Below are 16,520 nucleotides of genomic sequence, written 5' to 3'. Positions count from 1 at the left end.
AAATACATTTTAGATAAAACACACCATTTGTAAGTTAGGTGAATGGAAACAGTCCACTAAAAGAGTAAGGAAGGTGTTTGCTACAGCTTAGAACAAACTGCAACTGTATTCCTGGGACAGGTGGCATTTTAAAAAAAAAACTTATAATACCTCATTACTTTGCTATAATACTTGCTCTCAGTAATCCATTCCAAAATAATGTCTGATAGACTTTAATTCACTACAATAATCTATTATCATACAATAATTCAGAAAAAAAGTGTAGTGATTACCTCTTCTTACAGCATGAGTTATTATCATTAAATTACAAATACTACAGGCAACAGTCAATAACCAACCAAATAATAATAACAGTAATTTAACCAAACCTGCTAACTGGAATTGTTCACATCACTCTCAGCAACTTTTCAGAATATGCATTCTTGTATCTAAACCTCAGTGGAATGCCACAGCAACAAGGACTTCTAACACTACTTGGGAACTATTAAACACATAATAAATAGAAGACTCTCTCTCTTAGAATGATTTTTAATATAATATATATTCAAAAGTGGAAAACAAGGTATAATTAAATCTAACAAGAACAAAAATTAAAGTACATGCAAACTAATTATAGCTTTACAACCCAATTACTAATACTCCACAGAAAATAAATGTAGATGACTTCAGAATAGGAAGCCAGCTTTTATGTACATTATTTTAGAAAAGAAATACTAAGACTGAACAATAATAACAGATCATGAGGTGAATTTATGTTTAAACATAAAGCCAAACTAGGAAAACAAGAACCTTACCTAACTTCTGTTCTCATAAAGGAACTTATTTCTAGGTGTTGAAAAGGAACTTATTTATAGGTGGTGTGTTATCTTACAACCACAGATGTAGCAGAAAGCAAAAAGCCCAAAAGTCTCAACTTCTACAGAGCTAAACAGAGTTTGCTCTGTGATCACATCTATGCTGTGGAGGAAGAAAACTGTCCTGTGTACACCTCTGGATGATTTGTGTGAAACACTGCATTTCTTGGACAGTGAGTCCATTTTCCCTGCCACAACCCTTGGATGCATCAGCTGTAAATTGCTTCCACACAATCCATCACCTGACCAGACAGGCGAGATGCGTCCATTTGGTCACTCATGTGAGGACAGACATGGACACAGCACTACTGCACGTGGCCTTTGGGAACAGACAGCTTGGTGACAGCTTCTGGAGCTGAAGAACTGTTAAATATGACTGAAAAGACAAGTTTTCATGCATAAACTGGCAGCATGAAGGAAAGTGGGCAGTCCTAAAGAGAACCCCTCCACCCCACAAAAGAGGAAAGCTGTATATAAAGGATTGCAAGGTGTTTCTGTGCCATACCTAAAGGATTGTTACAGCTGCTCTTCAATGCTATCTCCATCTTGTTTTTTTTTCCCTAATGGAGCTAATCCTGACTTAATTTCAAAGCCTTTTTTGTATAGACATCATATTTTCTGAACTGTAAATGCCTGCCTGCCTCCTGACATTATAAAAGGGAAGTGTACACTCTAAAAATCTAGTTATGTCAGAGAGACATTTTTAACTGTACTCTCCAGGTTCCAGTGCCATCATTTTCACTGCAGCAGTGGAGATTAAACAGATACCAGACAGAAATATTTCCTCTCAGCAAAGGAAGGTGCCTGCAGCTTGTATAGGTAAGCTTAAAATTACTACTTCTTTGTTTTACCTGATGAAATATGGTCAGTTGCACAAAAATTTTCATTAGACTTCTAAAATGAGTAAATTCAACAATTACTTTGTGAATTCAACCCATTATAATAAAAGCAAATAAAAAACAATAAAAGTTAATACATTTTGGTTCAACAATACATATAGAACTGAGTGTACACTAAAAGCAAGAGCTATAGAAGTTAGTTTAATTTGCAAATTTGTCAAACGCTGCCTACAGCATAGTTTTTATACTTGTCTGGTGTCTGGGCTTTTTATCATTGCCACTTCAGAATTCTCTTTAGGATCTGAGTCCATTTGTTTACAGCTGTTTAAAAAAATATTATTAGTCTGTAAGTCTGAAATCTGTTATTTTTTTCCCATATGACTTGATATGGAAAAAAAAAGCTAACTAGGATACACTCCACTAAAATATGTATGTATATCTATGCATACAACAGTAAAAACTCTCCACTACAGGGCTGTAAGCTGAAATGTCAGTTTTTACACACAGTCATTGCACACAGCTTTCATTTCTTATTTTCAGTTTGGAAATTGAGAAAAGACTGAAAAATGAACTTGGAAAAAATTAATATACTGCAGTTTTCAATAACCACTGTATATGCTAAAAGTTAGACTGAGTTGCTAAATGTACATCTGACATTAGAGCTCTGATAAAGTAACACTACAGACAGACATGAGCACAGAATAAATATATATTGTGAGATTCTTGCAGCATACAGACTAATTTATAGTTAAATGGAGGTACAGATACTCTTCTGCATTTCTGGAATTAAAGTAATTCTTTGCACTTAATTTGCTAATTTAATTTTAAATGGTCTGTAAGTAGTTTCCAAATTAGGTTACAGACATTCCAGAAGATTGAGAAATAAACCAAGATCACAGAAGTTACTGCCAGACCCTAGCTTGAACCTTCAGCTTCCTAATTTATTTTATTACATTCTATGCACATAAAAGCTTCAGGGTTAACTTTTCTTCATGAAATCTCAGTGGAAGAGAATGCCCAAACTGCAACCTCATGCAAACTTAAGGTAGCAGCATCAAAGGAACACTGAAAAGTCAGAGAGATAGAAACAGCTGAGATAAGAGCAAAGAAGAGATGTTAGATGCACATTACAGAAGTATTAAATTTTAACTGTGTTTCAGCTCTGACCACTCAAGAAATCCTGCCATAAATGAACAGCTCATCATGTCTTCAGCCATCGCCAGCTACCACCGTAGCTCTCCCCATCCTCTATTCCTGCCTGTTCCCCGCTGGAATCTTTGGGAACATTCTGAGTGCCTGGATATTTTCACGGAAAGCGCCTACCCGAAGGACACAGTACATTTACCTGGCCAACCTGGTGACTGCAAATCTGCTGGTTTGCAGCACCATGCCCTTCCTGGCCGCCTACTTTGCGGACGGGCACCGCTGGCCCTACGAGTCGGTGGCGTGCAGGATCGCCCATCACCTGGGGACACTGGTGATGCACGTCAGCATGTACGTGACCATCACCATCCTGTGCTCCATCGCCCTCAGCCAGCACGCCACGCTGAAGAAGAACTGTGGCACACAACACTCCCCGGCTCTGCCAGGAACCTTCCAGGGGCGCCTGCTGCACAAGTTCCGGCGGCCAAAGTTCGCTAAATATTTGTGCGTCGGTATCTGGCTGATTGTGCTCTGCATAACAGTCACAGCCATCGCCTACAACGTCCAGGAGAAGGTTTCAGGGGAGTTCCCCACCTGCTACAACATCAGGGTAGAAGCTGGTGAACGTCCTGCAATGATTGCAGCTTATCTTGCCACTGTGTGCTTTTTTCTGTCTTTTATGACCGTTTTGTGGTCGTACTATTCTCTGACCAGACATCTGAGCAGAATACAAAAAAACACCTGTATTGGAGAAAAACATCTAATTTACAGAACAGTGAAAAGAAACATTCTTGTCATCCAGATGATATTAACTGTCTGTTTCCTTCCATACCATATTTTTAGGCCAATTTTCTATGTACTGCTTACAGAAAATGACTGTCCAAGGCTAAACTACCTAGTGGAAATTAAAAATGTCCTTACTTGTCTTGCTGCTACTAAAAGCAGTTTAGATCCAGTTATAACCCTTCTGTTAGATAAAACATTTAAGAAAAGTCTTTATGACCTGTTTACAAAATCCACACCAGAACATCAAAAACGTAATGATGATATTTTCACTGAAATGGGAAGGAATATGGAAAGATTTTCATAGACTATAAATAAACTACTTTTAATTACCTTTAGGCAGGCTTTGATATAAAACGGCAAATATTTAAATAAAATGGCAACATATTGTATTTTCTTTTCAAATCATCTTGCTTGCTACATCAGCATTAGCCATAATAAATCCAATGTGTATATCCAAATGAATCCCAGGAGTTTGTAGAGTGAACAGTGTAATACCCATTCATCCACATACTAAAGAAGACATTTCATATTTGACCTGTGGACAGTTCCTTTTACCTAAAAAGTCAAGGAAGAAGGCAAAAACTAGGCTCAAGTTGAGGACCCAGCTCTCTGTTGTTATCAGCAAGAGTTTTGGACACAGGTTTCCTTTACAATAAGGTTGAACAAAGCACAGACATTTTCCTTGGGATGGGTGAACCACAACTGTGCTACACATCCAATGACCAAGTAACTACAGCAAGGCAGAACTGAGCAGTCAAAGCTTTCCAAATGGCAAAGTGCTGCTGACAGGACTGGTTTTAGATCATCAGCTGCAAGTCTGGGTGAGCAGAGCTGTTCACTACCAAAGTGCTCTTCTGATTTGCACAGACACGAACTCAAACCCCACCACTTCTGTCCTTCCTGAAATACACTTTATAGGGAATGTAGCTGCAGTTATCTGAGCAAAATGCCTGCCTGGGCTTGTTTCTCTTAACATAGTTTTTGAAGGCAGCATAGGCTGAAGACATTCTTCCTATATTTTTCTAGTCACAACCACTTGTTTCCTAGTGCTTATCAAAAAGGCAAGAAAATTAATGAAACTTTGGGAACTACTAATCAAATATAACTTTGTGACAGACTCTTAGCAAGATCCCACTCCGACACTTCTACATAGCACCAAAAAATTACGTATGCCTGGCTTTTTTCCTTTGTAATCTGCCCAAGATGATGTCCTTTAAAGTTCTTAACTGCATCGAAGTTTTTCTTGCTTCAAATAGTGGAAAAGCTTTTGTGCAGTACAGGCAATTTGAGAAACTAAAAATTGAGTCCTGCATTGGTCTAGCATTTGACAAAGAATTCATGGAGGAAAATCCCCCAAAACTTAAAGGCATGAGGGATGAGGGAGAGTTAGAAAAACATTACAGCAAAACACAGCTCATGTGGAAAACTTCTTGCGTTGTTTAGACATGCTGGTGCCAAAATCAGAAGTTAGCAGGTGACATGTGAATTGTTTAATAAAAATAATAAACAATTCATTTCTATTACAGCAAACACAAAATCACAAGAAAAACAGGCACAGCACCTGGTTTGCAAAGCAGTTTAGAGACCACAAGAGTCTGTCAAATTTTTGGTTAAGCCATTCAAATGTGCTGCATGGGAAGCCAGCTCATCGATCAGAAGACATGAGTTTTTTGATTGTGTCAGCAAATGACTGAAACATATAAACTTAGTGACCAGAAAGTTTGTAAATGTTCAACTCCAGGTAGGCCAAGCAGAATAAATATACTTTTCTCAGCAAAACTGCTTCTGAACATACTAACAGGTCAACAGGAAAAGGGCTGGACAAAACAAGCAAGGGGACCTTGAGATAGGAAGCAGGGGCACAGGAATGAAAATAAACAAGGGGAAAAGAGCACTGCCTGAAGAAACACAGAGAAATAATACTGAATGTTTTGTTTTTGGAGTCTCCTGACTTGTACATTGAATGAAAAAATGTACCTCAGAAAAAAAGGTGGCCACTCAGGACACTTCAATTGCACCTCTGATAGTTTTGCAGCCTTAATCACTTTTTAACAACTTAACATATAACAAAATCCTCACAAAGAAGTTGCTACTAGATCTCAAGGATCTAATAAGCTCTAGAAAATACAGAAGAAACACCAATTATTACTGAATGTCCCCAGAAAGCATAAAATAAGTTTCAAAGTGAAAAGACTGGAAGGAAAGTAACATGCAACAGATTTCTTGGTTTGGATATTCAAAGATGGAAAAGGGAAGATGGTATTAAAGAACAGATTCTATTTTGGTAATTTTTTAAACAGTCTAATATACAGTTAGATAAACACACACAAACACATATATACTACTTTTACTCATTTTTTAGATATGCCTAAAAGCAGATTGGTAGGAATGTTGAACTCTACCAGCAAAATCTGAAATGCTGAGCTACAAGCAGTTCAAGCAATGAAAGACGGAAGTGGTAACTGAATGTGCTCTCAGAATTCATGTCACAGGTTAAGTTCTGTATAGTGCAAAAATCACCATGCAAATCTATCCACAGATCAAGTCTCAGGTCACCTGGACCAACTCAGATGTGGATATGACACGCAGTGCAGAGCATAATGCTTGGTCCTATTCCCTGGAAAAAAATCCCTGGTTTTGACTCCCAGTCACGGAAATATTGAACTGAATCTTAATGACAGAGAAGGCAGAATATGTGTATTTTTGCTTTAGCAGGTTTATCTATTTAGATGACCACATGTAGGAAACAAGCATTCACACCTATCAAGATAAAGCCATAATGAACATTTTGGATGTCTGCATCTTGCTGACAGGCTCACCTTGACCCCACTTACACACCACTTTGCTAATCAGTAACATATACAGGTACTCAAACTACATGGAAATCATGGAACAAAGCTGGAGTACTTGGAATGAGTTAAGGATAAAACCCCAGCAACTACAGCTCTTGACGTGATTAAATTACTCTTACACCTTATATACTCTCACTCTTATACCCCTCAGTTACATTAAGAGGTATTTTTATAACAAGATTTTTGCAACTATGGAAAATTCTATGTAACAATAAAGGCTCACAAAAGATTGCAAAACCTCTTGATGTTTTGCTGATAAAAACCATTCTGTTAAAGTTATTGCAAAAATAAGCCAGTGACAAACGGTACTAAAACTGCAGCAAGAGTTTTACAGGAAAAGACAAGAATCTCATTTCAGACCCACAACCCTCCCCTTTCATTTTTGTTGTTCTCTTATATAAAGACTTCTCTGTACACAAACTGCTCTGTAATAACATTTGGTAATGGAAAAGACTTCCTTTCAATGCTGCTGCTTTCAATAGCCACCTCCTGGGTATTCCTGACACAGCAAGGTTATGACAGAAGAAAAGGAATTGCTGAGTCCTCTATCAGTGGGTTGGCAGAACAGGAAAAAATGTCATGGTAAGGGAAAAAGTTCTTGACATTCACATTTCTGATGCACAGCTGTCTTGAGTTTTCTATCTTCCTGCATCTTCTATTCTCCTTACCATATGATCCAGCTTCCAAGCACTGCAGGATCACATTAACTGAGGGCGAAGCAAATTTGTAATTTTCACTGACTATAAAGCCTTTAAGCAATGCTGAACGGGGTTAAATGATGTACACAGGCTCAAGAAACATCTGTTTTCACAGAGCAGTGAGAGCAATTAGGACAACTACAGGCCATCCTGTGAAAGCTTTCACGTTTTGATTCTGACATCAGATGTGGATGTGGGGCACAGGGAGTTTGTCCCAGGCTGACTTGGAAAAGTCAGGTGAAGCTTCTGGCACCAGACAACAGCAAACTTTAATTTTATCTATTCTAAACTGTCTAACTTCCTAATCAGCCAGGAACTAAGGGAGCACAAAACCACCTGAAAGACACCTAAATCTTACATGGGCTATACGGTGCAGATTTTCCTGTGCAGCAAAAAATGACCAAGCAATTTACATTTCAAAATAACATTCACAGAAAGTCTAAAGGGGAGAAAAATGCAGCCTGACTGTATCAACCTTACAGATTTTATTAAAGCACTTTCACTCATTCAGGTAATTTCTGAAGTGGTCATTTAGTCTATTTCTTTTCAAAACAATGTCTACAGTGACATCTAGAGCCTGGATACTGCAGTTAGTTTAATGTGTCCAACTCCCAAACCCCACAGCTCTGCACTGCTTTTGCCAAAACAAAGCATTGAGGGTTTACACTGTTTTAGACTGATACCTTAGACATTTTTTCCCAACCCATGTAATGTGAACAGGTTCATTTCTAAGGATGGTATTTAAAAAAACAAAACAAAATTGTGAGTCTTAGTTTCTAAGAGACAGGATAAGCACTAAAATAAATCCCCACTTCAACCTCAGTGAAACGGCCTCCCTGAGAGGCCATTGAAGTTAAAACTTGGGTTTTTTTCAAGAATATGGTCCAAAAAACACAAGTGGAGCTTTCATGAAGACACAGCAACATAAAGATGACATTAATTCTGAAATTCATGTGGTGCCAAAATCAACAATTAAAAGTACCTAGAACCCCCCAACACAGAACAAGATGAGACATTCTACCAGCAATTAAGAGCTGGTATTCAAAAAGTCTAATTTTTAGACTCTGTTTTAAAAAATTACTATTAAAACAACAAACTTAAAAAGAAAGCCTGTTACATAATAATCTTCTTGATTTTAAAAGGAAAGGAGTAAGAGGTTGTGAATGGTCTGAAATGTCTGGGTACAGAAGACCAAATGACTTCTCATAAAAACCACCAGTTCAGTGTCTGTACTCTCTCCCCTCACAGGTCACCTGCAGAAGTTTGAAGCAGAGTTTACCCTCTCTCCATCTCTCTATTCCCTAAAATCCAAGAGTCACTTCTCAAACTGCACCATCAGAGCTTGCTAGTATTTTCCTTAATTCCTCCAGTGCTTGACTCACTTTGGATGAGACCAAACTCTTGGAGAAGTGGGAATAACTACTTTAGGCAATGACATTAACAAGGAACATGCATATTCAAATTGAAGAGAGTAAAGCCCACTTGGGTTAAAACTCCCAGCTACTTACATTAAAGTACTTTAGGATAAACTACTTCCATAAATATCCATAGAAACAGTACAAAGTTCACCAGATTAAAACCAATATGTACATACACTAGTCTTAAACACTGCATTTATCCTCCCAAACTTATTTATATTAAAGAAGTTTTCATAGTAATAAATGTTTATTGGACTGTCTCCAAGAAGTAGGTAATATTGCTAATATTGTAGCACTTAAGTCTCTGCATCTCTATGAAATCTTAGTGTGAGTGAGTGCTGTCATTATGCTGTCAAATTGATGCCAATAAACTACCAATTCCAGTTTAATTTATGCAATTAATTTATATACACATTTTCCTAACAAGAAGAAAATGCAAGCAGATTCCATATGAATATTCAAAAACCAGAAATTAAACTGACTTTCAAAGCATGTTGTAATCAAATGCATGTGTAATTTGTGAATACAGACCTGCTAAATGTTCTATATTGATGGAATTAGGGTGGGTTTTAATCTTACATGACACAATAAGAGTAAAGACACACTCAGCAAATAGAGATTTCTTTCCTACAGCTCCTCCCTTCTCTAAATTATAGAAATTGAAAATCAGTACTTTGCATTATTGTGGTGAAGAAAAAGAAAGTAATTAAGCCCCTTACCTTCACATCTCTGTGAATTATATTATTATCATGACAGTAACGTAGAGCTTCCAGTATCTGTCTCATGTAATGACTGAAAAAACAAACACATTATGCATGATAAACCTGCAGGAAAAATTACTATACACATTTAACAATCTAAGTATTAAGAGTCTAACTGTATAAACTAGTCAACCAATTTAACTTCAAACATACAGAGTTTTGTAGAATGGAGTTTAGATTTATAGTAGTGAATAATAAAATCTAAAGCTGGAGAATTATTCTGACTGAAGATGAGGGAAATTAGAAAAGAAAGACCTGTGTTTTCCAGGTTTTTGTAAAGGTTTCAAATGTTCAATAATTCTGCTTGATATGACAAGGAAGTCAGGGGCCCTCCATTTTTTTTTTTTAAGTAACAAAACACAAAGGAAAAACGAAAGGAAAAAGTGAGTATCAGTGCCTGATTTATCTGGAAAAGGACTGCACCAAGGTCTTGGCTTGCTTGGCACAGACTGGAGAGCAACCTTGTTCTCCACTGTGTCCAAAGGATGCCCTAAGAGATCACTGCTTACAGATCACTGCCCACAGCAGGGCCAACACGTGCAGCAGCACCCTGTGCTGCATCAGAGCATCACTGTGGCTAAGGGAGCCAACCCTTGTCCTCTGGAGGCTCCAGCTGGTTAAAGGCAATGTTTTTGTCCGTAGGAACATCACAATGCTGGATCAAGCTGCTCAGGGAGGCTGTGGAATCTCCCTCCTTGGAGGTATTCTACACCCCACTGGAGAAAGCCTTGAGCAACACGATGCAAATGCTGTGCTGAGCCTGCCCTGAGCAGGAGATTCAAATACAGACATTGATTTCTTCTCCACCCTGGTCCCTATCATGCTAAAAAAATCTACAGTGCTGAGAAAAGCAAACAAAGAATGCTGTGGGCTTTGAGCTCAACTATCAGGCCATTAGGACAGTGGATTTCATTACCCTTTTGCAATTTTATAGACTCTTTCATCTTAATTAATCTCATAAGCGAAAAGGTGAGGTGACCATAAATACAGTGATACATTAGAAAGAAAAAATCAAACCAACTCCATCTAGCAAGACCAGTAAAACTCTCACCCTGTCAGGCAAGCCATTTAATGCCATCATATGAGAGATCCATAAAGGCAAACACAGCCAATTAGGTATCAGACGTTAAATACAGTAATTTTACTCAATAATCTTGTCCAAATCTGTAACTAGTAAATGGCAAAATGCTCCAAAATTCTACTTTGGTTATGCTAATTATTGCAATAAACATCTAGAGTGTGGAAACAGGATTATTTATAGTACAACTTTCAACTTTTAGCTAACAGATTGTACAACACTATATTCCATTCTTTTCAATTTATCCTGAGGGATTAATTAAAATTATAATAAATACCTGGCTACAGCCTCGCTGTAGACAAATCCAGCATCTGCTCTCTTCACAATTTCAAAACACAGGTCTGCTCCATCCATACTGCAGGTAAAAAGAGGCAAAAATGCTTAAAACTGATCATTACAATCAATTACATAAAAATGCTTAAAAAAATGGATTTATTTCCCTTACATAAATCTTACATAAAGTACTCTAGATACAAGTACAGTGCATTACTCAATTAAAACGGCATTTAATGGGTAATCTAACAGAAAATAGCTTGCCACAGGTTAACCATTTTATGTCCCTGAAGTCATGTAAGTTCTCTTAAAGTGTTACCAATACCAAACATTTACTTAATTGCTTAAACTGCTCATTGAACAAGGTGTGCAAGAAAAGTCAATGCCCTGCAAAGAGAACACTGCAATTTAACAATTAGCTCCTGATATTAGGTTAAGTGTGTTCTTGTAAGCATTACAAGTGCAACTCTATACCAACGACTGTAGTAATAAAAAAATGTTACTCAATTTGAATTTTAAATGAAGACTTTAAAAAATACTCTAGAAATACAGTACAGTCTTGCCAGTTGGCATTCTCCTCTGGATAATTAAGCAGCCAAGATGAGATTTTACAGCTCATAGATACCTGAGAATACTGACAACCCACACATACTGTACCCCCAGCTCTGAAATTTGATACCTTTTTCCTCTTCTCCCTCATCTTTCTGATCACCAAACTTCCCACAATGAGCAGCATTACGCTTTGGATGCAGATATATTCACAGACCTTAGTCTGAAATTAGGCTGCCATTTCTCTAAAATGAAAGCAGCCTGGTGCTGCCCTTCTTTTCCCTCTCCTGAAAGGGACCTAACATTGGTATCTAGAAATGTTCACAGCCTGATGGGGCAAGAAGAGAGTAATGAGAGTTAACAAGAACAAAAAAAAAAAATCACATAACTCATGTTTAATAAGGCACTTGCAAAAATATTGAATGTAACGTGACATCTTCAGCCTTCACACCTTTTCTTTTTACTCTCCACAAAGAATCAAGGGGGGAAAAAACCCAAAAGGCAGAATTTCCAGGTCATCTGGACAGCCAACATTCCCAAGGGTGTTTCAGTAAGCTATTCAGAATATCAGCATCACTTCTGCTTTGATACATACCTGAAATGCCAAACTTCTGCTTAGGCCATGTGCAGAAGCTTTAATTCCCAAATAAATCCCAAAGGTCTCCTTCATGCAAAATACACTATCATATGGATAGAGCACTGACAACTGTAAGAGGGACTGGTGACCAAAAGAAAAGCACCTAGAAGAGTGCAAAGAGCCCCATATTGCCAAACCATGTCTGTTCTTCACTGCATCAACATTCCTCTGTAGTTTTTTTTTTTTCCCAGCAGTTTTTCTGTCTTGCACAGCTCCTCACACCAGGTCTCCATCCAGGGCTAAATATCACCCAGAGGATATCACAGAGTCCATACAGCAGCCATGGGGCAGGGTCACTGAGAGCAGCATAAATCTGGAATTTACTGGCTCATTGGAAAAAATCCCTCATGTCAACCTCTCAACTCTTTCTCAAATGTAGAATATACAAAATGTATGATCAGCTACCAAAAATAAGGAGATGTCATTCTCATGAAGCAGCAGAACCCTTTAGAAGACTAATTATCTGTATTTTATAACAAGTCAGTTATTAAAGATCAGAAAGATTCTCAAGTCAGAAATTAAAGATCCAGAGGCACTCAAGCTTTTTAGCAGCATCAATAGTTCCTGAAACATGGAGGGAGGAGTGTAATGTTTCTACATTAACTTTCCTATTACACAAGGTGTTTATAATCAGCATGGTCTTTAACATGTATGTCTACCTCCCACTTACAGATTTCAGCATTTTTAATTGACATTTTGTACCAGTAAGTGCCAGTTTGAATTTCTTCTTGGCACATAAGTTTTACTCCATTAAGTAAATGGAGTACTCTGTTGGCCTCCCAAGCACAAATATGAGTCAGGTGTACTTTAATCTCTGACTTCAATTGACCATTTTTTCAAGACAAAACCTTTTTTTTAAAGAGAAGATTATGATTCATGTGTAAAGAGGGCTTTTATCACTCCATGTGATACAATATATTCAATACATGATATTGAATTTCACCTAAAAATCATGAGACTTTTGTCTAGCTGAGGCTGAAAAAAAGCCAGAGTCAACCTCAGGTACAAGAAATCCCAGAAAATTCAGTTAACCAACAGACTTAAAACTCAGCAATAGCTCAACCACAAGATGACTTTGCAGAAATTGAAAGCCTTGTATAACACAAGAGCAATGAAGTTTTGGAATGTCGATGGAATGAAAGTTCAAGAAGTCTCAACGGTTTGCAACTATCAGCATAAGCATGTGAAAACCAAAAAAAGATAAGGTAAAATCCACTGAAGTAAACATACAAATATATTCATGCTAAGGACATAAGTGGATGAGGCAAAAAATTTGGCAAAAATCAGAGCACAGTTGTAACCTGAGATAATTCCCTGAGACCAGCAGAGGGAGCTCATGGAAGGGACATGAACTGACTGGGACCGATGTGTTTTAAATAAATAAATAAATATACACAATCAGTAAATATATCTATATCTATATATCTGCTCTGACACCAGCAGTGACTGAAGAACAGACAGCATACTCCGTAAGAAATCTGTGTTTTCATATTGGAGTATGATAGCTTTGAATTTGCAGACCTAATAGGATGTGGTCTACAATTTAATTTATTGATGAAGAATGAGAAAGCTTTAGAAGCACTGCTTCACTTGGGGAACTGAATTATTAGTTAATAAAAATAAGATAAAAGAATTCAGAGTTGACATACTGCTCTTACTGAGTTTACTGAGTTTTGTACCATGTATGTTTAAGGCTTGTGCACAATGGCATTTTCCCCCTCACCTGAACAGTTTTCATAGACTTGCCTTCTTCACTTACCTCAAATAAGCCAACTGCAACCCTGTTAAGTACTGCTTTTATGAATTTGACATTTTAAACCTGAAGCATTTTTACATGTTAGCTACATTAAATGGCAAAGCTGTATGTATACAACTATATATATATATCTATATATATATAGATATATATATATATCCTAACTGCTAAATCTTAACAGATCAGTTCTTCTAACATCCCAAGATATCTCTCTTAGAATGCACTAAGAAAAACAAACCCACCTAAGTATAGTGAGGACAATATTCTGCAAATTACCAAATACCAAGGTATTTTGGAATGCCCTCAACTAGTCCTGTATCTGAGCTCTTCAGCGTGGAAATACTCTCAGTCCATACATAGAGGATAAACTGCAAATAATATACTCATAAGTCTAAAATCTAGTTTTCAGACCCTTCAAAATGAATATTTAATTTCTCTTAGAAATACTGCAAGTAGCTCTGACCCTTCTCAAAGTATTCTCACTGATAAAAATCAATGATCATTAGGAAAAAATATAATAAGCAATAGAATATTAAGTGACACTTGTATACCACAGAGAAAACTGTATTCTAAATAAAACCAGGAGACTTATGGGGGACCTCATCAGTCTCTACAAATGCCTGAAAGAGGTTGTAGCCAGGTCAGGATTGTTTTTTTTTCTCTCAGGTAACAAAAGCAATCACAAAAGGCAAAATGACCTCAATTTGTGCTAGGGGAGGTTTACACTGGATAGCAGTAAAAATCTCTTCACTGAGAGGGTTGTCAAGCATGAGAACAGGATGCCCAGGTTAATGGTGTAGTCACCATCCCTGGTGTTATTTAAAAGATGTGTAGATGGGGAGTTTAGGGACGTGGTTTAGTGGTGGACTTGGCACTGCTGGGTTAACGCTTGGACTTGATCATCTTAAGAGGTCTTTTCCAGCCTAAATGACCCCATGATTCTCTACAGCTGCCAGCAAATAACACCAAAAATGGGAAAGACAATTGCAACTCTATAATAGAGAGTAGAACTGGCCTTTCCCAGATGTAAGGCGTCTCCAGAGTCCCTCTGGGGGGGCAGCTGGGATGTGCCCAAGAGAAATAATTTTGCACAGGTAGATCCTCTCTCATTTGTAATGCAGTAACACCTAAATACTTTTAAAATAGTATTTTCACCTTAGCAATAAGGCCTACTGGGATAGGGTCTGCTTCTTACCCTACACATGCGCTTCATCTATTATGGCCATCTGCTTCACTGCAATTTATTACAGCAGCACCATGCAGCCTACTGGTAATCTGAGATATGGGCCATTCTAAAGAGTGCTTGAGCTTGTGTATGAATAAGGGGTTCAAAACAGAGCTCATTTTGTGGTGTTAAACCTCACTGCTACAGTGCATCTTCATCAGTGTTTCTATGAACTACGGTTTGATTTTTAAAATGTTTCTTTTCACAGAAGCTTTCAAAACTGGGCACAAATTGTACATTTTCCTGAGTGGTTCAATCAGCTGGTCCCAGGTACATGCTACATTTGCTTGTTTCATTTGTACTTCTCCTGTATCGGTAGGTTTGGCAAGATATTCAGGGTCCTCCTAGCAGCTGCCCCATGCAGCTCACAGCCTATGAAACAGCAATGAACCAATGTATCATTTACGTGCAAGTCATGGCACCAAGTTTTAGGTTTGGTTATTCCAGGCATTTTATGTGCTGGGCCTGTCTTAGTTTTCATGCAAAGCACCTGTGAGCCCACAAATCACTCATCACAGCTGGGTTTAGCTCTGCAGATCTGTGTTGTCTTCCCCTCTTCAGTCCCTTCAGAGTAACTAGACCCTAATGAAATATATTTTATTACTGTAGACAGAAATTTGCTGCAAATCAGTTGAGCTGGTTACAGTAACAGTATAATGAACAGAAAGTAGTATGGAGGAAAAATAATTAATTTACAGAGATGTACAGAGGCGCTTTTCTGCTAACTCCAAGTTTGTTTTTCTGGTCACAGCTAGAGAGTGTGCCCCTACCTGCTCAGACTCAGACAATGCAGTCTCACTCCACACAAACACCAGTCTGCTGCTGAATCCCTTTACCAAAGCATCCCCTCCAGCACAGCACCACACCCTGCCACAGCCCTTCCATTCCCTCCCACAGCTCGAGCACAGGTGCTCCTACTGCCTCGTTTTCTATCACTGCTACGAAAGACTGATGATTTTTGTGTACAAAGGAGACAAGGACATACATATGATAAACAATCATCATCCCTCAAATAATTTAGCTTTGTAATTCCTTCTTTCACGTGGCCTGAAGTCAGGTGCAGTGTTTGTGTAGTAATTCTAACTGTTCTGACTTGCTTTTTATGTGTACAAACATAAATTATAATAGGGTTGTCATTAAAAAATAATTACTGCTTTTGTCTCCTATTTCTGAGCTATCAGCATGTTAAAAATAGAAGAAACCCCTTTTTTTTCCGTATCAAAATCTTGTTAATTATCTGAGTATGACTACCCAAGGTGTACATAATTATTTCATAATAGGGTAATTAAAGTCCCTGGTCAATGCTTTGGGATTTTCAAAATAAAATGCAAAGTCAGTATTGAATCAAAATGTACAGAGAGGAAAGCATAGAACAATTACTTCACAAAATTGTTAATTTTAAGAATTCATCTAAAAAACCTCGAAGACTTGCAAACAACAATTTTCTGCTTTACCTAATGTTTTTGTTGTGGCTTTTTTACTACCTCAGTGGTAAAACATGTGAGAATTATTTTTTATGTGGACATCTCAAATCAAATTCTTGGCTCTAGTGGGCAAGCCAGTTTTACCTAACAAACCTGTATGATGTGGTTACTCCAACATCAGCAGGTCAAATCCACCAGAAAACGTAACGGAGGAAGATCAGAGAAAT

General features: G+C 37.7%; 2 protein-coding genes across 11 annotated transcripts in view; one reads left to right on the top strand and one right to left on the bottom strand.

The window, feature by feature from the left end:
- CASK (calcium/calmodulin dependent serine protein kinase) overlaps window positions 1-16,520 on the bottom strand; it is a 187,041-nt gene that overhangs the window by 92,523 nt on the left and 77,998 nt on the right. For all 10 annotated transcript variants that reach the window (XM_053969729.1, XM_053969732.1, XM_053969734.1 and 7 more), the window contains exons 4-5: window positions 10,707-10,784; window positions 9,310-9,382 (exon numbers count right to left, since the gene is read on the bottom strand). In XM_053969729.1, the coding sequence (XP_053825704.1) occupies window positions 9,310-9,382; window positions 10,707-10,784 (151 nt within the window). The remainder of the gene's footprint in view (window positions 1-9,309; window positions 9,383-10,706; window positions 10,785-16,520) is intronic.
- Window positions 632-3,994, top strand: GPR82 (G protein-coupled receptor 82). Its single transcript, XM_053969740.1, has 2 exons — window positions 632-1,673; window positions 2,854-3,994. Exon 2 carries the CDS (start codon window positions 2,883-2,885, stop codon window positions 3,924-3,926), a length of 1,044 nt encoding a protein of 347 aa, XP_053825715.1. The 5' UTR covers window positions 632-1,673; window positions 2,854-2,882; the 3' UTR covers window positions 3,927-3,994.

This window comes from Vidua macroura, chromosome 2 (assembly GCF_024509145.1).
Source record: "Vidua macroura isolate BioBank_ID:100142 chromosome 2, ASM2450914v1, whole genome shotgun sequence".
In the NCBI taxonomy this organism is placed as follows: domain Eukaryota; kingdom Metazoa; phylum Chordata; class Aves; order Passeriformes; family Viduidae; genus Vidua; species Vidua macroura.
This window is presented reverse-complemented; position numbering and strand designations above follow the sequence as displayed.

Coding starts and splice junctions, on each gene's coding strand:
- GPR82 (XM_053969740.1), top strand. CDS start 2,883: ATGAACAGCTCATCATGTCTTCAGCCATCGCCAGCTACCACCGTAGCT.